At 43.7% G+C, this 22,017-nt stretch overlaps 1 protein-coding gene across 2 annotated transcripts in view; it reads left to right on the top strand.

The window, feature by feature from the left end:
* Positions 1-1,216: 1,216 nt before the first annotated feature.
* Positions 1,217-22,017, top strand: part of CNIH3 (cornichon family AMPA receptor auxiliary protein 3) — a 60,671-nt gene continuing 39,870 nt past the window's right edge. For both annotated transcript variants that reach the window (XM_083733878.1, XM_083733877.1), the window contains exon 1: positions 1,217-2,404. In XM_083733878.1, the coding sequence (XP_083590004.1) occupies positions 2,324-2,404 (81 nt within the window). In that variant the 5' untranslated portion in view covers positions 1,217-2,323. The remainder of the gene's footprint in view (positions 2,405-22,017) is intronic.

Here is a 22,017-nt window from a genome sequence, read left to right as displayed (position 1 = left end):
TATATTCAATAAATGTTTTCCAATCTTCTCTAAATATATGTTCTTATTGTTCTTCCAAGTTCCTTTTTATGTTGCTGTTGACACCAGAGAGGGGGTGAGGATGCCTTCCCCAGATGCCCATTACCTGATTTGTTTCCCCTCACTGACCTCCAATTCACTGAAGTTGTCCTCTGCACATGTACAACGGCTGCCTGAAATGTACGCACCTCACATTGACCATCGCTTCCATTTTCTAAACATCTGGAAGCTAGTTTAAGGGAAAGAGCATTTCTCAAGAAGCTGCGGGATACCTGTGGATTGTGGCTAATGTCGTGTGTATTTGGTTTCAGACGCCAATGGTGGTACAATCGTACCTCAGGTTAAGAACTTAATTCGTTCTGGAGGTCCATTTTTAACCTAAAACTGTTCTTAACCTGAGGTACCACTTTAGCTAATGGGGCCTCCCGCTGCCGCTGCACGATTTCTGTTCTCATCCTGAAGCAAAGTTCTTAACCCAAGGTTTCTGGGTTAGCGGAGTCTGTAACCAGAAGTGTCTGTAACCCGAGGTACCACTGTAGTGTGTTGGAGTAAGCAGTAATGTGCATGCAGCCTAATTTACCTGATTTGTCAGCTTTTCCTCTCTCCCGGGTTGTAGGCTCCAGTGCACACAGTCATGGGTATAAATAAGTTTTTCCTTTTGCAGTGTAGCCTGACAGTTCTGGGTAGCTGGAGAGAAGTAATTCTCCTTGTTCACAACTGCACATCACTTACTACCTTAAATCTCTGCCACATCATCTAGTTGCCTTTCCCGATTCCCCGTTCCAGCAGTTTGCAGTGGAGGGGAGATGGGGCAACCTTTAGCCCTCCAGATAAAAGCTACCTTATATTGAATGAGACTATTGCACCACCTAGCTCAGTATTGTCTACACTGACTGGCAGCAACTCTCCCAGATTTGAGACATGGAGTCTTTTCCCAGTTCTACTTGGAGATGCTAGGATTGAATCTGGGGCTTTTTCAGGCAAAGCAGAACCGCTGAGCTGCCACATTCCCCCCCAACTCCCACCAGCCCCTGCCGGCATGGCCAGTGGTCGTGGATGGTGACCACAGATTTTCTCTCGGTGTTCTCATGGGCTTTGAAGTTGCAATGTGTCCACCACCCCATGCCACCTTTCTCAAATGAAGTCTGGGGTGAGTTGCGCGGGTGAGAAATGTGGGGTTTTCAGCCACAGATGTCCACCACCACCACGAGGTCAGCTGGGCATAGACCAGCAGTGGGGCACCGGGTGGCGACCAGAAAGAGGACTTGCCTGGGCGGCCACGTGGTTTCCTCGGGGCTTTCGACAACTCGGGAGTGCGTGCGTGTGTGCGTGCACAAGTTGGAGGGGGAAAGCGAGGAGGGAGCTGCGATGCGGGAGGAGCCCACAGAAAGTCCCCTCCTCGCCTGCTCGTTTGTGCTGCTGGAGGTGCGAGGCAGGAGCGAGATCCGTATGTATTGAGTGAGTGTGTGCTTGTGTGAGAGAGTCCAAGATCCTTGTATCCAGAAGCAGCAGCAGGTGGACTCTCTTTATTCCCCCCTTCAAGACAAGCAGCTGCTGCAACCGGCTAAGGGAAGGAGGACTCTCCCCCCCCCCCGTCGACTATGGAGAGAAGGCGGCGGGGATGCGACTGAATCTTCGCCGCGGGTCTGAGGAACAAAGGAACTCCTGCTGAAGGAGGCGAAGAAGCGAAGGAGCCCCAGGCGCGTTGCTTCCCCGCCACAGAGCCGCTTCCAGGCAGAAAGAGAGAGAGAGAAAGAAAAACCAATCTCCTTAGCGCGAGAACCAAGATCGAGGGACGCTTCCATCCCGCTCCCTTTCTGTCCAGGTCCTTTCTTTTATGGGCGCAGCGAAACCCGGAGCTCCGAAGAAATCCGCCTCCACTAACCATGGCACTTTCCGGGGTGCGCCAGGAACTTGGGCTTGGCATCCCCGGGGTGCTCGCCGCTTGCCGGACCTCCTTTTTTCGGCACCTTCTCTTCATCCGGAATGACTTTTCCGCCTAGCCCACTTTGACTCGAGTTTGTGTGTGTGAGGGAGAACGGGGCACTTGCGCTCTCCGCCTTCCCGGGAGCCGGCGAGCTTTTTCCAGCCAGAGTGGCGGTCCAGAAGGCTTCAAAAGCTTCTCCCCTCCTGGATGCCTGCTGAGGGGCTGGTTTCCCGCGCAGGGTGGGAGTTTTCTGAAGTGAGCTTGTGGCGGCCTCCCGAGAGGAAGGAGCTCTTCCCGCCTCGAGTTCCTGAGGAGGTGCCTTCCTGCCCGGGCTGAGTGCATGCGCGCCAGTCCCACCAGGCTCCTCTTGCTCCCGCCATGGCCTTCACGTTTGCTGCCTTTTGCTACATGCTCTCCTTGGTCCTGTGTGCCGCCCTCATCTTCTTCGCTATTTGGCATGTGAGTAGCTCTTTCCCGCAAATCCTCCTCCTATTCTCTCTTTCTCTCTCTCTCTCTCTCACACAAATTCTACTTTCCACCATTTCCAGTCACCTCTTCTCTTTAAACAACCTTACATTCGAAGCAAATTCTTCCATAGCTGTCAACTTTCCCCTTTTCTTGCGAGGAATCCTATTCGGAATAAGGGAATTTCCCTTTAAAAAAGGTAAACGTTGACAGCTATGAATTCTTCCCCTCAAAGAATTCAGGGCATTGCGGTTTACCCTTCGCACAGTTTCAGTTCCCAGCAACCCTTAGCGAACTACGGTGCCCAGAGTTCTTCGAGGGACGAAAATGTGCTCCAGTTGAGTTTTGAAGGTATGCTGCACATGCAAGCCTTATTCTTGTTCCTCATAGATAGTTCACACTTGTGTCAACCTGGTGCCTTCCAACATCTGGAAATCCCATCTCCGGTCAGCCCCGGCCAATGTTGCCGATGGCCAGGGGCAATGGAAGTTGTAGTCCAAAAATTTCCAAAAGAAGGCTGGTTTGTGCAAGACATGCTTATCCCTTCATGACTGGAACATCTGGGAGAGCAAAGACTACAGCTTTTAACATCACCTCATGGGCAATGCTTTTCAATGGGGACAACTGACACATCCAGGTGCTGGTTCTCAGGGGTGTACAGAAGCCCCTGCCCCCCATTTCCAGTGACTGGATGCAAGGGGTAGTGGAATTACACAGGCTAGCTGCATCCCCAAAGCATGTCCCCCACCCCCAGACCCCTTGAACATTGGTTATGGTCTTTGTGGACCACTTAATGATTTTTCTGCCTGCTGTAGCAATGGTAATGTGCTATGCTAGATACTGAATGATATACAATATAAGAAATAAAAGAAGCAATTAAAATACAGTTAAAGTCAATGTGAATATTTAATGCAGACATGCCATAGACCACCTGAATGATGCTCACGGACCACTGGGTCCAGATCCAGGAAAAAGGCGGGATATAAATAAATATAATAATAACCCTTGCCCTAATGGGTGTTCATTGAGTCAGCATGAAGGCGACTTGCATTTGCACAGATATATGCCCATAGATATCATACGTGAATGGGAATCCTGGCCAGTTACAATTCCGATTTGTATGGAGAGGACCCGTATGCAGCTACCTGTATGTATATGCATGTCCTTCACACTGGTGCTAGAAGTACGGCTGACAGGGAATGTGGCAAACGTGTGTTGGTGTGGCTACCAGGTGTAACTTTGTTGCACCCCACCTTCAGTCTTTGAATCTGAAGACTTACCGTCACTAATCAGGTGTAGACAAATTAAGTGATCTTATTTGTGAACGACACATTTATCGGGTTTATTTTCAGCCCCTGCCTCACGAGTTCGGTTTTTCCCAGTGGCTAAAAAGTTGTATACTTTGCCAGACAAGTTACTCAGCTACTTGGTAGAAAATCAGGAGCAGTCCACAAAATATGTCACACATTTGAAAGGAGGTGTGTGGAGGGAGGGTTGGGAAAACAACTTGTCAAATTGCCTTACTGATATGATTTAATGATGATCAAGTCCCCACTAAGCCATGAAGTTCACAAGGTGACCTTGGGCAATCCACTATCTCTCAGCCTATCATATTTCACAGGGTATATGTGATGATAATATGGGGAAAAGAAGAGTGTTGCGTATGTTATCCTTGTTCCTTGGAAGAAGGGTCAGATATGAACGTAGCAAATAATAAATGCTACATTCCTCCTCCTTGAAATTTCCACCCACAACATGGGCTTTCCTCTTGTTGTACTAAGCATCAGATACTAGTAGTATTCATTAGCAATCTTCACTTGATATCACCTGCAGCTCCATCTCTGTGCCAGAGTGTGCTATAGTCAAATGGATACGCTAAACAAGATTCAGAAAAACTAGATATAAGTGTTCAATGGGTAACAAAACAAAATTAGACAAGGTATGTTTTGTTCAGACTGGTTTTCAGCCTGCTCCTCCATCTGGAAAACCATCTTTTTATATAGCTGATTCATGGGTAGTTAAATTAGATTTTTAAAAAATGTTTTGGGAAATAGTTATCTTTATCAAGCAGATTCACTTAGATGAGTACCACCTTCTCAAATCCAGGGGTGGGGATGCATAATATTTCCTGAATGTAAGGACCCAAATTTGTTAGGGTGCTTGTTTTGACAACCAGGACATCAGAAACCCTTATCCATCATCTGAAAACATAGCTATGTACATATTCAAAACATGTTGTTCTTGATGGTCAGGTAATCAGAAATTTACTCTTTGGAATCTTCTACCTGAAAGCACAGATGCATAGATGCCACCTTTTGATGGGATGCTGTCCTTGAGGTCCAGGCCTTCAGAATATCCTCTTGCCTATAAGGGATGAAGTAGATGAGTCCTTGGAGATCCATAATTGCATCTCTTGTCTCTTTTAATTTCTTTCAACAGCAGCCCTAATGAGGGAAGTATCAGCTGGAGGGGGGAATTTAGATGAGCAAAATGATGGGCAGGAGGATTAAGTCCCATCCCTCAACACTGTCATCCTGATCTAATCCCCCCCGGCTTCTTTTGGAATAAATTAAAAAGAGATGGAAGATCGAATCACAGAACTCTAAAGTCTTGTTAGGTTGGGCCCTCAGAGTCTGTTATCTAAAGACACAGGTATCAACACTTGATGGACGTACTGTTTTTGATAGGTCATCAGAAATTCTTGCCCATCAGAATCTCTTATTTATCATAAATAAGATGAGATGCTTTTTAAAAATAGCACTTCTAAATATACATTTCTCTCAATACACTTAGTACATTAGCCACTCATACAGAGCTCTACAGGTTTGGCTGGTATTGGTAGCCGAAGATGTGGCTGTTAAGCCCTTACTCTTCCCTGGTCATTAACCTTGCATTGCACCTCTTAAAGGGCAGTCCCCTGCTCCCCTCTGTTTGGTGCAGGAAAGAATAGCCAGGTTATTGATTTAGCTGCTTCATTGGCAACACAAATCCCAAAGTTGCTTTTGTTAGCTACTTTGAACATACCTGCTTGAGAAGGAAAGTGTGGGTTATAAATGTTGCAATGAATGAATGAACGAATAGATAGATAGATAGATAGATAGATAGATAGATAGATAAAATAAGTCCTCTGGCCTTCCTTCCTACCTTGAAGCTGGGGAGGGGGATGGAATCACTGCATATGTGTTGAGGTGATCCCAGCCTACTCCTACAGCTCCAAGGAAGTCTATTGGCTTCTCCTGACCAGCAGAAGATGTCATCACATTCACCATAGTGAATGGAAGTCTGTCCCATGATTGCCTGGCACATTGCTGTCATTTGTAGTACTGAATGAATCACTGAACAACAACAAAAGCAAAGTAATATACATTGGGGTTAATAAAACAACATGGACAATGTTATTTTATTTAGTTATTGGTCTGAAATGTGACCCCACAATGCCTCTCTAATTGCATTGATATGGATTGTAGTTATTGACTCATGAGGCAATCTGCACATGGTCAGTTGGTGTTGATATTTCCACACATGGTCAAGTTTTGTTCACATTTACAGGATTTTGCCACTGCATTTATGTAAGGTTCTGGTGCTATGCTTTGATGAACCCTGGCTTAAGTGAAATCTCTTTATATATTCACATGATTCAATTTTATGGGAAATTCTGGTTCCATTTGGTAAGTGGCTTACGCGAAAATGCTTGTCATTGAGTTTATGGAGTGAGAAAGTGCATGTTTGTGTTAGTGAGGAAACCATGGCATTCCGTACTTATTCTAGGTTTCTTTTAATGGGGGTGATCAGCTATTTTCTTGATTTGGTAGTGGTCTGCTTGCTATTTTCCTTCTTGTGTGCTAGATCAGGGTAGATCGACATGTTCGGGGGGCCCTTGACATGTTGGACTGCACCCTTGCTAGTTGGTCATGCTTGCTGGGGCCGATGGGAGCTGAGTCCAGCAACATTTGGAGGGCACCATGCTAGCTGCCCCTGTGATACACAGAGAACATATTGGTAGTTAAGTTCAATACACTCTGCTTAGGACCTGTGTATTCTTTCATTTAAGAGTTTATTGTGTCCTGGTTGTCAGACACTATGCCTCAAGAAACCTGGGTACCTGTGTTAAGAGAATTTTGACAAAGGTAGAAGATTCTGATAAGTATGAGCTGTTGTTGGCTTGGTTGGCAAAAGCAGGACAATCAAATATTGATATTCGTGTAGAAGATTGACTAGTGTGTCTTTGACTCAACCTAGAGAAGAATATACTCATATTTTACATTTTAATGTATTTTTATTTACATCAGTAAATACAAATATAGTAGTTATGCAAAGCTTTGGTGTCTGGGCTGGATGAAATAGTCCATGCCTACTAGATGCTGAATGTACATCTTTGTTGTTATTAGATATCCACAGCAACATGTGTCAGTGAAATGCCCATATCATGCCAGACAGAAGTTTGCTGCCACTGCTATGTATAGACTGCATTCTATGCCATTAGGAACACAGTCTGTTAGGAGGATTGTATGTATGAGATAGAATTGTAGAAATGTAGAGTTGGAAGGGACTTCAAGCGTCATCTAGCCCAACTCCCTGCAATGCAGGAATCTCAACTAAAGCATCTACGACAGGTGGCCATCCAAACTCTGCTTAAAAACCTCCAAGGAAAGAGACTCCACCACCTCCCTAGGGAGTCCATTCCACTGTCAAATAGCTCTTACCGTCAGAAACTTCTTCCTGATTGTGAGTCAGAATCTCCTTTCTCATAAGCTGAAGCCATTGGTTTGGGTTCTACCCTCCAGAGCAGAAGAAAACAAGCTTGCTCCATCTTCCATGTGACAGCTCATTAGATCTTTGTAATCAAGAAGTAATTTCTCCCACACCCTATGTCCAGGGATTCCAGACTGCAGGGCAAAAGGGTCCAAGTTAGAACCAAAGCTCCATACACACTACAGTTTTAGTGCTATCCAACACCATTACAGATTTTTCTCAATAAAATACTTCCTGACAAGTTTTTAGTGCTATTCAGATGTAAAATAGTGCATTACGTTTTGATCATCTTTTCCCCAAGTTGAGATTTGTCTTGTCCACATTTTCTAAAATGCATTGACACTGATTTTCACCTATCTTTCAGCACTTTCACCCTTAAAAGATGAAGATATAAAAAACACACTTACACACCCACTTAATTTCCCCCCCTGTCAAAGCAGCTCAGGGAATTTGAAGGGCAAGAGAGCTCTGACTCCCTCAGCCACTGAGGTTTTCTTTGCAATTAAGCAAGTAACTATAACAACTGCCTGCTTGCAAATGCCACCACAACAGTATCTGTGGAGATGAAAGCAGGAGGCAAAGGAAAAGAAGAGGCACTCAGCACCACGGAGATAGACACCGGGGGTGGAGAAGCTGAAAGAGAACTGTAAGGCTATGTCTCTGGAAGGCTGTGCTCTTACCACTAGGCACTCACCTGCCTTGATCTCCACTTCAGTCACATGTCCCTCTCTAAAACACTGTGTACATTTAAAACAACAACAACAACAACAACCCAATGTGTGAGCTGATCTCTCTTGCAAAAACATAGATCATCTTCAAAAACTGTTCTTTTTCAGATTTGATCATCTGTTTAGTTAGGACTTGTTAAAAAGTTTTTGCAGGAAATATGAGAGGTGTGAAATGGAAAACAAATATTCTACTTCCTATCCATATTTTCAGTGGAATCATTCTGGACTTCATTCTGCAAGACCTCCGGTACCCTCTGCCCCTACTTCTCACATGGAGAGTTGTACATATCTCTGTGTATGGCACTTGCTAACACAATGCACTATTTTAAAATACTTCTTAAAGGGGTCTTCTAGCCAAAGGGTTTTTTTGAGCACTGGGTGCACAGATTCAAACTGCCTAAAAGAAGCAGAAATGATCAGGACCAGTGCAAGTTCAATAGTCCAAAGAATGCCTTTAGTGCAGAAGCCTTAGTTGACACCTATTTTTAAAGGTACCTCTTATCTCCACTTCAAGGTTAACATCACCATGTGAAATCAGCCACGGGGAAGCTGCTGAGGGGCACAGCTTCTTAGTTCTTAATCAATAGCAAAGATGAAAGGAACTGAAAATATGATTGCCTAAATCGATGCAACCAGATTGATCCTTTCAGTTTCTTTCTATTGCCAAATTTTCAATTGTGTCTAGCTAACAAAAATATGTTTCAAAACGGATTTTTAAAAATCTCACATGAGCTGCAATTGAGCACAGTAAAGTATGTTTTACTTCAGCTAAAGTGCACACTATTCTTTTCAGTTCTCTTTGCTGACTTCATAGATATTAAACTGTTTTTAAAGTATGTTGCCATGCAACTGTTTTCACTAGTGCTTTTCAGTGGTAGCTCAGATAACCTCTTAACACAAATAATTTTTAAATTGCTATATACTTTGAAACTCATTGAGTCAAATCTGTTTTGCAATAAAGAATAAAAGAGAAAAACCCTCTTCACTTTAACCAGGGTGTCTATAATACAAGCCAATATGGGGAGGAAGGAACATAATACAATGCATAAAACATGCATCTGAAGGAATAAAATTGTGGTTATGGTAAATGGTTAATTAAATGTGGGAGAGTCAGTGCTGTGCTCTCTCTTGTTCTTCAGCAGTTGAGAAATAATGTGAAAATGTAATTGGCCTCATTTTTTTAACCACTACCTCATTTTGAAGAAATAGCAGGCAATTACAAAACTTTAAAATACTTTTTAAAAAAGAGCAAACACTTTGTGATATTATCAAAGCTGGTGTAGTGTAATGGCTAAGAGACTGAGCTATGAGTTAGCAAGTCCCTGGTCTGAATATTGCTTCCGCCATAAACTCATTAGGTGGCCTTAAGCAAACAGAATGACCATAAGCTTGGGAAGGGTCATAGCTCAGTGGAAGAGCATCTGTCTGGGATGCAAATGGCCCTGAGTTCAATCCCCAGCATCTCCAGATAGGTCTTGGAGAGGCCCCAGTCTAAAACCACGGAGAGTCACTGCCAATCAGTGTAGGCAGTCCTGAGCCAGATGGAATCTGTAGAAAAGAGCCTCCTACATTCCTAAGACACTGTCTCTCAACTTCTACCCCCACCTGCAATATGTGTGATAATAATGCTGATTTACCATTACTTACCATACTTAAGGCAAGCATTTATAGGCTTACATATTGCTGTTGGTACACACATTGCATTGTTCGTAGGATGTTTTAAGTGTACATCTAAAATGTAAAGTGTGAATGTTGCAAATATGTGATTCAAGCAGGTATGGCTAAGGCTGGGAGAGACTTGGGTTTGCCCCTGTGTGTAGTATGTGCATTGGCCCTAGCCGTTCTAGTTAACTCACATCTATTCTGCATTGGCCCTAGCCGTTCTAGTTAACTCACATCTATTCTGCCATAGTGATGAGGGCAGCCAGGATGGGAGCAACATATGCCACAGCAGGATGGGGAGGTATAGTTTAGCATGATTATAAGAGTCATGGCAGAGGCTAGTTGAGAATCAGATAGACTCACCAACAGCAATCTAGCTTTTACCCAGGTTGCTGTCTTCCATCCAAGACCCTCATCAACCTCCCCACTACTCCTTTCTCTCACCAAGGAGGAACCCTAACCATGAGACAGTTCAACCCCTGCAAGAGGCACTCTGAAAAACAACAACAATCTTGGAGGAAGGAAACGGCATCACAGTCCTGACACTCCTTGCCTTAGTGGTGCTAGTTTTTCAGTTCTTTGGCTGGATTGCAGTCATCACCACCAGCTGGTTTCTTCCTCCACAGTTCTGCTCCAGTAAGATGACTCTCAGGGTTGGCAGGGTTATCAAGGAGTGAGGAGGTGTTCTCCTCTCTCCCCACCATCCCTTGCTGGGTGAGGCATAACTTGAACATCATAATAACCCTCTTCTTGAATTTCCTCTGCAGTACTTCCTAATTTGATTTCATTCCATGTACCCCAGCTTCTTCCAAAATCTCTACTCAAGGCCCATCTTCCACCTCTACTTGTTTCAGCATCCTCTGTTGCAGATAATTGCTTTATTTTGTTGTACATATTTCTGATCCCTCTTGTTCAACCTGCTGACATCCCCTTCCTCCTCTCACTATCACCATGATTGACATCTCCTTTGTCTTCTTCACTTTCACCTATGTGACTCTTCTACATCACTTCCCTCCATCTCTCAGAAATGACTTTACCTAGATTGTTTACATGCATTTTAAGATGCCATCAAAATGTATTGATAGTTATTTTCTAACTATACAAATTTATTTTTTCCTGGGCTGCTAAACAGTTAATAAATGTATATCAAACAGATATAAAAGTACCCGGTATCTTTCTGCCCATAAGTAGCTCTTAACCTTTATGTTAACCTTTGATATTATTGATGTATATTCATTCATTAAACCCTATCACAGACCTTGCTGTTGCAGTTAAATGGCTTAATAGTTCTATATACTTTGAATCTAACTAAAGACCTATATATAAATTTAAAAGTGCCAGGTGTGGAGAGTGGTAGACCCATGGATCCATGATGGAGGTTGCTTCCTGAAACACTTGCACCCAAAAAACCTGCACTTGGAGACATGTTCATGACATGTGTACATAAGTTCCAATCGACTGGCATTCCCGCCAACATGCAGGAGACATCCTGGGGTGCAATACAGTCATTTTCCTCAGGGTAAGATACCACTTGTGTATCAACTTTAGGGATTACTCCTTCACTTTAGCAGATACAGATTTATATGGTTCCATTGAGTTCCAGTTGTATGTATATCAGCTGCAATATCTAATTCTTTTCCCTTGAGACTTCTTAACAAATCTTTAGAGCCTGTTACTGATTCCAAGACGTACCTATAAATGCTGGAGATCAGACCCCTAGTTAAACCAGAGCACTCCATATTTCTCTTCCAAACTCTCTTAATTGTCTGGTAGCAGCCTCCTTCACTGCTGGTTTTGATAATAAAAAAAAAAACCCAGTGAATCTGAGCTCAGAACAACCAGGTAGGGCAAACTGGATCCAATCACCTCTTCAATATATCAGCAGTGAGCAGTCTGGGGTTGACCGAGCAGTTCTGACAAAAAACTATTATGTGTGGTGTATGTGGTACATCTCCAGTGTTGGCAATCTTTTTGCCTTCTCTTGGCATTTTGCAGTAAAGTATCAGGACTGTGGAATGTTGCAGTTATATCAAGGGGGACGGCTTCTCTGGCTTTGTGTATGTTTATTTTTACAGGAATTACATTGTCTATTTGTATCCTGCTTTTCCTCCCAGGAGCTCAAGGTTGCGTACATTATCACCCCCTCCCCATTTTCATCTTTGTAACAGCCCTGTGAGGTAGGCTAGACTAAGTTTATATGTGTACATAAGCAACAGTTCTTGCAAATAGATTACAGGGTGTGTGTGTACTGGGCCCCCAATCCACATATAGTGTATCAGCCCCAGGAGATCCACTGCTTATCCCTTAAAGAAGACCCAGAAGGATACCATGAGAAGTCCAGGAGAACCAGCAGGGATGCAGTCCTCCTGCCTATTTCCCAGCTAGGGCATCTTTCCCCAACCTGGTGCCCTCCAGATGTTTGGGATTATAACTCCCATCATCCCTGACCATTTGACATGTTGTCTGGGGCTGATGAGAAAGGTGTAGTCCGAGCATCAGGTTGGGAAAGGTTGTACCAGCGCAAGCAAACCAGGTTCTGTTCCAAAATCAGGCCAAATGTTATTCTGGAAGAGATCTAAATAATCAGTTTGACCCAAAACCACTGGAGGTGTGCTGCCACAACCCATTTGAATACGTTGCCTAAAAAGGGATGTTAAATACTGGGTGATAGTTATTCAGATTAGAGGGGTCCTAATATGCTTTTTCAACATAGGACGTTTCACCACCTCTTTCAACACCAGGAGTACAAAACTTCCTTAGGGAAGCATTTACTGGAGGTATGTATTGGCTCTGTGTGTGAGCTGAATAATTAGGCAAATCAAAGTGTTTCCTCTCCTTCCTCCAAGTGGTCAGGGCCCCCACAAACCACAACAAGCTCTGTTTCTGTATAGGAACAGCTCTGTGTTTACTCCTATAGGCCTCACGATGTCCAGAAAATTGTGTGGGGAGTTCTAAAGAGCTAGGTTTGGGTTTTGTTAAAGCAGAGCAGCATAAGATGTTAAAAACAAACTTAAATGAAGTTTTAAATTTATTTATTTATTTAAACAAACCTTCCACTGCTTTGCTTCAACAACAATTCAGAGCTCTTCAGTGCTCTGGAGGCAACATTTTCGACACCCTGATTTCTTGCAAAAGCCATGGATGCAAAGTGCAGAAATGACACAAGGCTTCATGGGGGCCCTGATCTGACTTGGAGGGATTTATTAACATTATGGTTCAACTCTGAAGAGGGGGGGAACCCCTGAGTTGCCTCATTTTTTGGCCCCTACACAGAGCCGATGCACACTGCTAGTATCTTTACCAACTTTCTAGCTTACTCCACCTCCCTACTTTGGCACTATTGTTCTGCAAATAATCGTTAGTACTTAGCAGTCAGAAGCCTTTTAAACATTTGAACAACAACAACTTCAGCTAGCGCAACGCGTTTCAAAATACTGGCTATATGGAGGACTGATTATAAATCATTAATTGCTTCTCTTTTACATCATCTATGCAGTACAGCCACAAAGGGCTGGTGAGGTTACCATGGGTCTAAGCGATCCTTCCGTTTCACGTGCTAATTCAGCGGCATATATGGGTTTAGAGAATAATAGCCATTAAAACCACCAAGAATTAATTGTGTTCTGTAAGTGGAAGAACACAGGAGCATATCACTCCCACACAAATTTCCGCTACCTTTAAAAATTGCAAAGTGGGAGAGGAAAATGTTAATCCTTAAAAACCTGTATTCTTACAACCAGAAAATAAATTCACAGTTAATTGGATTTATAATTTGCTCCCCCACCTGTTGTGCCTAGACAGTGTGGGGGCAGAGAGATCTTTTTTCAAAGAGTAATCAAGGCTGCACCACATGTACTGCTGTATCTATAGCCATAAGTGGAAAGTTGGAAGATCTTAGATTTGTAGGGTCTTTTTTGCCCTCCAGAAAATGAGGTCCTGGTGGATATTTCTTGGGAGGCTGAGTGAGAGCATTGTAAGCAGCAACATCAAAAAGGACCACTCTCATGTTTAGCTTGTGGCCTACTAAAAGTTCCCAATCTATTTAACATTTAGCCATCCTGAATTTGCACATCTGGATCTTCTTACGTAAATGAGGACTTTACATTTGTCTCAGTTGACATTTTTAGTTTTTTAGTTTTGACCCAGTTCTCCATTTTGTCATATGATCTAGAACAGCGGCTGCCCAACTTTTCATACCAAGTGGGCCGCAAGAGTACTTCACCACAGAACCCGTGGGTTGCACGCACACTGCTTTGTTGTGAAAGGGCGGGGCAATGAGGCCAAAATTTTATGTCCTCGCAGCCCTCGCACTGCCTTCCCAAAGCCAGCTAATTGAGCCCCTGGGCTTTGGGAAGGGTGTGTGAGAATCTTAGAGCTGTCCCACCTCCTTCCTAAAGCTGGGAAAGCGCCAACAAGGCTTTGGGGATGAGGCGGGAGGACTCTAGGACCCTGCCAGAGCCCTCATACCTCCTTCCAGAGCCTCATTTAGCCAGCTTTGGGAAGGCAGCACGAGGGCAGGGTGTGCGCGCATCAAATGTAGTTGAGGGCTGCCAAAAAAGGCCTTGAAGGCCACATGCAGCCCTCATGCCATGAGTTGGACCACCCTGATCTAGAATCTTTTTTTTCTGTCTTCTAAGCTATTAGCTGTGTCACCACTTTGGTGCCACCTGCAAATTTGATAAGCACCTTCTCTACTCCTTTTTCAAGACAAGTTGTACAGATAATAAAGAACACTGGGCCTTGACAGAGTCCTGCGTCATCCCACTTATCACTTCCTTCCAGCTGTTGATTAGCATTCCTTGAGTACCGTCGTCCATCCCCCAGATATAAATTCACCTTACAATACTGTTGCATAGCCCATATTGACAGCCTGAAAGAAAGTGAAACTCGTTAAAAAGAAGTCTCTTTTTAATGGCCAGGCCGTGGTCTGAAGCAGTAGTGTTTAGAAGGGTGGCACAGAGAAAGTGGGGTTGCTCACCTGCCTTCCTGACTGTGAATGTTGCTTCTGGTTCCTGAGAGGGGTGAGGTGTAGGGTTCTCTTTGTGATGTGTTCTTTATTTGCCTGCACCACACTGAGCTCCCCATGTCTCACCACTCCCTCTCAGGAACCAACAGGGCTTGTCCACATTTGTGCTTGCCCCCTGTTTTCTAGCCACAGGTCTGAGAGGCTTTTCATTTACTCTGCCACTTTCTCCGGGAAATCCTGCCGTTTACTGCTGAATTGGAACAAACATCAATCTACAGAAAACCAAACTGACATTCAATATGATTCAGAGGTAAACAGTGGGTTTTCCTGGGAAAAGAAGCAGGACAACTGAAAAATCCCTCGGATCTGTGCCTTGAATGCATGGGAGAAGCACAAGTGGGGAAGAGCCCCCAATGAAGGTAAGTGAACAAGCACACTGTGCTGGTCTCGAGGGTTAACCGTGCGGCATGGTCCGAGTCCAGTCAGAGGTAGAGGGTGCGGTATGGAGGCTGTCTGTCAAAGCTGAAGCTGGGTTCAAGGCAGGGAGTCGTGTGAGGTCAGAAACTCTGGCAGAAGTGCAGGACAGGGGGCAGGCAGGAACAGGCTACCAACAATGTTGCTCCCGCAACCTGGGACTGGGGCTGGTTGGCTTTTATCTGCCCCGAGGCATAGGGCAGCCCCGGTCCACAGGTGACTCGCCTCTCCTGGCCTGGAGGCAAGCACTCCTGCTGCGGGAACTTAGTTCCCTCCGCCTCTCTGCCCTGAGGCTCTGCAGCTCAGGAGAGGCTGGAGGGTACCAGACCCAGAGGCCACCTCAGCTTCCCCTGACGGGGCTGAGAGTGGAGTACCTGCAGGCAATGGGTCCTCCATCACCTCAGGAGCCAGAGCAGACTCAGCTGGTGCCTGCACCTGAGGATCCAGCGCAGGTGAGGACCCTTCAGGCTCAAGCCCCAGCCCCGGCTCAGCTGGTTCTGGAGGCGGGGACTCCTGTGCAGGCTGGGATTCCTCAGGTTCAGCCTCAGAGTCCGAATCTCAGGCCATCACACACACACTCTCTTTTGTTGTAGGATAATTGCTGCTGAGATAAAAAATTATGAATCTCAAGTTGTGCATGTCCAAATCTCTGCAAAGTTATGCTTTCCTAATCTAAACAAACAACTAACCTTAATCCAGAGATAATTAGGAAAGCAACAACCAACAATCTGGTAAATAGAAACTGTTGGTAGGTTGCAGCCCCTGCTGTGACTGTAGAGACTGATATGGGAGAGACATGTTTTGTTGCAGCTGGGGCATCTGGAGGCATCTGGTGCCGGTGCTGCAGATGCACCATGGTGTATCTTCTCTCTCTGCTCCTCCAGCAGCCATTCCTCCTCTGGTCACTGCTATAGATGCACAACCTGACTGTCTGTCTCCAAAGGCGCATTCCTCCATTGTTTCCTGAGACAGATGGATGCCAACCAAATAGAAAGCAATATTAATTACCCACAGAGGATAATTTGCTGAAGAAAACTATGCCAATATGCTTTTTTTATGATTGAGACAGCAGTTGACTGTTGGAGGAACCATTCGTTCTAAAATCTTATTTGTCTGGGATTTTATGGGCATAATTCTGTTTGTTGGTGTTATGATTGCAATGCTGAAATGACCTAAAATAAATATTTACATTACATATTAATTACACTATTTTTTCTTAAAATAGACTATGTTACTCCTGATAATAAATTTTATTTTTTTATTTTGCCACAAAATTAAAACAAGGAGCAGTATTAAAATCTGACCAGGATTTGGTGATGATGGGGGAGCCAAATAACTTTGCTCCAATGATTTTTGTCACTATTGAACAGGCTGGATGCATATACAGTGGTGCCTTGGTTCTCGAACTTGATCCATTGCAGGAGTCTGTTCGACTCTTGAAACAGTTCAAAAACCAAGGCACGGCTTCTGATTGACTGCAGGACCTTCCTGCAGTAAAGTGGAAGCTGTGTTGGACCTTCGGCTTCCAAAAAATGTTCGCAAATTGGAACACTTCCAGGTTTGCGGTGTTCGGGAGCCAAAACATACAAGTACCAAGGCATTTCAGAACCAAGGTACAACTGCATGTCATTTTCCTACACAGAGATATTTATAGCGCAGAAAAATACGTAAGCACTGAAATTCTCATGTGAAGTCCAGCATAACCTCCATAGTGCAACCATTGTACTTTACATGTTATAGTAAGCGTATGTTTTCTTATTAGCTCTGCCTAAGAATCAGTAACCATATCCATAAGGGTAGCTGTGTTACAGTGCTTTATCCTGTACATGTTTGCTCAGCAGCAAGTTCCATCAGGTATAGTAGGTATAGGATTTCAGCCTTATTTTTCAGGCTAAAACAAAGACCCTAGTGGCACCTCAAAGACTTAACAAATTTATTACTAAGAAACTTGTGTGGTTCACCTTGGAAGCATCTTTTAACATAAGCCGGTTACCATCATCTGCTCACAAGCAGTTCCAGATGTTCCAAATGTCTTTGTATCTTCATCACCACCGAAGCATGAATTTTCCTGTGGAGTCTCATGTGCTCTTTTATTGCAGAGAACTTGTGTAATGTGACTTGAACACCAGCCAGCACTTCTTCTTCTTTTGGAGCGTTTGTGGTCTTGAATGCAGTGAAAATGTGCTAACTTCTAGATTGCTTACCCTCAAAAAGTTACTAAAAAAAAATATAGATAGATATTTAATACGCATGGCAGATTTACTTGCAGTTAGATTTTCAGTCTATAGGGTTGTGTAGGGCACATTTGTTTGCAAGCAATGCTCCAGCTTTTTGTTTGTCCCTTGTTGTTCTTCTCAGTTATTACTGTATTTCATTTTATATTTGAACGAGTGTGCATTGTGAAGGGTGTCATGCAAGAGGAGTGACAATAAGTAAGCCAACAAGTCTGGTGTACTTTCCCTCTGTTCTTGGGATGTGTTGGAAGAAACAGAAGGGCTTGGGATCCGGAGAGTCCTAAGCTGTACATCATCTACCCTGCTAAATGCCATTTTCACCATTGCCTCTATTGGAACACCAGCAACAGTGCAGGGAATGTGATGAATGGGGAGGTTTCCGAGGGTGGCTCTCCTTTTGCACCCGCAGGCCCCAGTAGGTAGGGACTGAAATCTTACAACGCTGAGGTCATAGTGTTGCATCTTAACTAAATCATACAAAGTTTGCTCATATTCGAGGCTTTTGCTGAATGGGAAAATTATGACTAAATTGGCACTCAGTCTGTATAGGCTCTATTTTGAGTCTATAGCATAACTTGGAACAGCTTGCCCTTTAGGATTCTTTGATAATGGATGTGATATACAAGTGGGCGCCTTGTGACTTTGTTTCCTTTGGACTAAGCTGTTTGGATCCTGTGAAGTTAAATTTCCTCCTATCCATTTTAAATGTCAAACTTCTCTTGCGTTGTGAGTCAGCCGGTAAAGATTTGAATGTTAACTACCCAGGCATTGTTCTAACTCCGCAATCATATGGTATCCAGTTAAGAAGGCCGACTAAGTAGTAGAGGACCACACTCCGCAACGAATGCCACTGCCTGCTATATTTTCCTCAGCTTAATGAAATTTTAAAGCCCATTTAGTACTTGCAGAAAGTGCCAGATTGTCAGCTGCGAAGACTAAAGTCCTTTGCATGCCCATAAAATGGATTCAGATGGGCAGCAGTGGAACCTGATTACTTGCCTATATCTGCTTCAACCTTGAATTGTCCTTAGTATGACCCAGTAATTGAGGGTGGGAGCACAGTTGGGGGAGCAATAAATCCCAGTTTGTGTCACATTCAAAGCCAAGCTGTCACCTTTATGCACATCTTTATTTGGTGCTTTGGTAAAGAACTGAATAAGCAGGCTGAGTCAGGGCAGGACAACCTTTTTCACACTGAGGACCACATGTGGTGGTGGGTAGACAGTTGGGGGCTGCAGTGAGTCCTAGACTAGCAATGTGTGGAACTATTCACACACACACAGTTATGGTAACCTGAGAAGCCTGTTGTCATTTCTGGCAAGTTCATCTTGGCTATGAACTGACAAAGTCTTCAACATCAGCTACACCTGGAATCCGAATAATTTATTTGCAGGGAATAAAGAGGAGAAGGGGAAGGGGAAATAACTACGACTTGCTTGGAAAAGCCTGTGGAGTGTGCTATACTGAGGCTATTTTCATATTTTTTTCCCAGAAAATGCACAAACTCTTCTTTCTTGTTCCTTTTCACCAGAGGAGAATGCACTGCTGGGGTCTTCAGTAGGAGTGGGAGGCTTTGGGTGCTAATCTATGGCAACCATATTTTAGCAGCTACAGTGGAACCTCGGGTTACGTACCATCCTCCTTACAAACGCTTTGGGTAACGAGCTCTGCTAACCCAGAAGTAGATGCTCCTGGTTGTGAACTTTGCACCAGGATGCGAGCGGAAGTTGCACGTTGGTGGCATGGCGGCAGCGGGAGGCCCCATTAGTGAAAGCGCGGCTCATGTTAAGAACAGTTTCAGGTTAAGAACGGACCTCCAGAACAAATTAAGTTTGTAACTGGAGGTACCACTGACCTTTGCCTTGTTACTTCTGCAACCGCTGCTGTGAGTGCAACTCACTTCTCCCCTTCTTAACTCAAAGGAAAGAGGGGACAACCCTGTGCACAACACATTGGGTTCGCCAGTTTTGTGTAAGCTGCTCATGGTGAAACAAGTGCATCAATAGCTGGCTTGTCCTTTATCTCTCGTCTCATAGCGGTTGTTGGATTATTGAAAGAGAAAGAGGTAGGAGAGCTTTCTGAAGTGGTTCTGTCCTGGAGGGGCTGTACTATGTGATATTTCTGAGTAAGTGACAGACAAAGGCATATCATGTTAGTACAGTATCCGTTTTTCTTTTCTTTTTTTAAACAAGCATTTTGACTCTGGCACTGTAAGTGATAGGAGATTTAGGTAGAGCAGACAAGCTAATCACTGTACAGGAGATATTCTTAGGCATTTGACAGACTAAAAGATTTAATCAAGCTGCATTAAGCAAGCTAGCCACTTGACAGAGTGTAGGGCAAGCTACCATCACGTTACATAGAATTTTTGAAATATTAAATTCAAAGATGCTGCTTCCTCTAAAAAGGAAAAAGCCGTTTTGTATCACAGCAGCACAAAGCTTTATGATGAGGGAGTGGGCAACAAAATTCAAATATAGAGGAAACTGCTGGAAAAAAGCTGTTTTATCTCAGAAGCACAAAGCTGTGTAATAAGGAGAGTAGGCAACAAAATTGGCCCATGCCTGGAGATAACTGTGGCTCTCTTGCTTATACATATCCTGAGATTTTTGCTTTTTCCTGTTGAACAAAGTCCCCCTCTTCCCCCAATTCTTCTGCTTTCCCATCTGTTACCCTTTGCTTAAAGTTACACTGTGAATGTCCTTTATTTTCCTGGTTTCCCAGCTTTCTATAGATTGGTTATTGCTAGTGTTTCAGCCATGCAGAAGGTTCTTCATCGCATCCTGTTGAGAAATGTAACCACAGCTTATTTGCTTCTTCTTCCTTGAAATATGCCTACCTGGCATGTAAAGTGAATTTGTGTCTATAACAGAAAAACGACGATATTAAACAGGGACATATTGGGTGTAGGTGGGACAGTTGCAAAGGATCTGAACTATATAGAGAAAAGACTATTGGGAAAGAAAGTTTGATTCCACTCCAGCAGGGCCATTAACCAGTTTCTTTACGCAGAGAAGATGAAGACAATTGCTCCAATCCAGAAGGGAGATCTGCCTACAGATGCCAAGCGCACATATGGGTGTGTGCGCACCTTTCTACTTCATGATATCTACCAGGGGACAATTGAACTGGCTGGATACGGCTGTTGATGTGGATCCCCACATTAACATGTGATGATTTGCCATGCCTAGAGGTGGATGGGGTCCAGTACATTGGAACCAGGAAAGACTGGAGACATACAATAGTTTTTAAGAGCTGGAAGTGATTTGAGAGACCTTCCCTTCCAGGACTGTACATGTGCACTTCTTTTGTCCCACTGTTGCCTCTGGCAGGGTTTGCTAGTTTAAAGACCAATGCCAAGCCCCGGCAAGGGCTGTTTGTCAGGGATAGGGTTGCCATATGTCCAGAATTTCCTGGACATAGCCGGGATTTGGCTTTCGGAAAGGGTGCATGGGCAGAAATCGCTGAAATGTCTGGGAAAATCTGGACGTATGGGAACCCATAATGGAAGTGTAGATTTTGGCAAATTTCCTTAAAAATAGCTGTAAAACTTCTTTTTCCTTCTTTTTTTTTTTGAGATTTTGCAAAAACCCAACAAAACAAAAAAACAAAAACAAAAAAACCTACAACTTTTCTGTCCAGATTTTTACTTTTTGAAATATGGCAACCCTAGTCAGAGACAAAAATGAGATGAGTGCAGTGTTTTCTTTTTCAAATTGCTGGAAGCTCTCTGGAGGATGAGGTGTGGGGGGGGGGGGGGACGACCCTGCTGAACTATTATGTTGTCCAGCCTATGTTTTACATTTGAATTACAGATATGTAATTCAATTGTGAAAACCATCTAGAATAAACTAAATTCAAGCAAATGGATATAACAGGAGAGTGCTTTTAATATACAGTATACTGTACATATTAAAAACAACCCTTCCCTTCTATAAAAAAACTAGAAGTCCTGAAATCCTGAAATTTAATTAATTAATAAAAATACAGCAGCAAACATTCTCTGGTTGTGATCCAGCGATTCAGTCCTGTGCACATAAGTAGTGATGGTAGCCCCCCCCCCTTCCATTTAATTTGAAAATAGGTCACCAATTACCAGTATTTTTAGACAACTCTTGGAAGAAAAAATATGATTTTTTTCCCTTTGGGAATTCTAAAGTGACTGGTAATGTTGGTTGTGCTAGGCTATATTAAGGTTTTTTGTGGGGTTTTAAAAAAAAATTCTCATCTATTTTTAGTTTTATGTCTTAGACACTAATTGCTCCTTACCCAAAATTCAGCAAATGCTCCCAAGAGGGACTAGGAGCCCAATGTTGCCCCGAGGTCTTTGGAGAGAAGCTGGGCAGCCCTGAAGCTTGCTTAAGCCATCTGTGGGGAGCTTCCTAACTGAAGTAGCCAATAGTAGAGGCAAAGGCTTTCATTTCAGAATCTGAAATGCCTTCATGTTCCCTTTAGCATCTAGTGAGCCATTAGAGAAAAACACTTTTGTGCTAGTTGCCTCAGTGTTCATTGCAAATTACAAGTCAGAATCCTCTCCTATAAGCAGAACTCCACCTGCCGATACTTCATTCGCTTAAAGCAGGAAATAGAGGGAGGAAACACCAGGCAATTTGAGCACTCTGTGTGGGTTAAGAAGAGCTGAATCTAACAATTGCTGGTGCATTACTCAGAACTGGGACTTGCTACTACCACAACATTTTGTGTGGGACTTAATGCCATGGCATTTGTTTTGTATGTATTGTGGACTCGGCAAACACAGTTGCATTTACATCTTGCCTTTGCTCCAAGGAG

Source organism: Podarcis gaigeae, assembly GCF_964106915.1.
Source record: "Podarcis gaigeae genome assembly, chromosome: 3".
NCBI classification, from domain to species: Eukaryota; Metazoa; Chordata; class Lepidosauria; order Squamata; family Lacertidae; genus Podarcis; species Podarcis gaigeae.
Note: the sequence above shows the minus strand (reverse complement) of the source record. Positions and strands in the feature narration are given on the sequence as shown.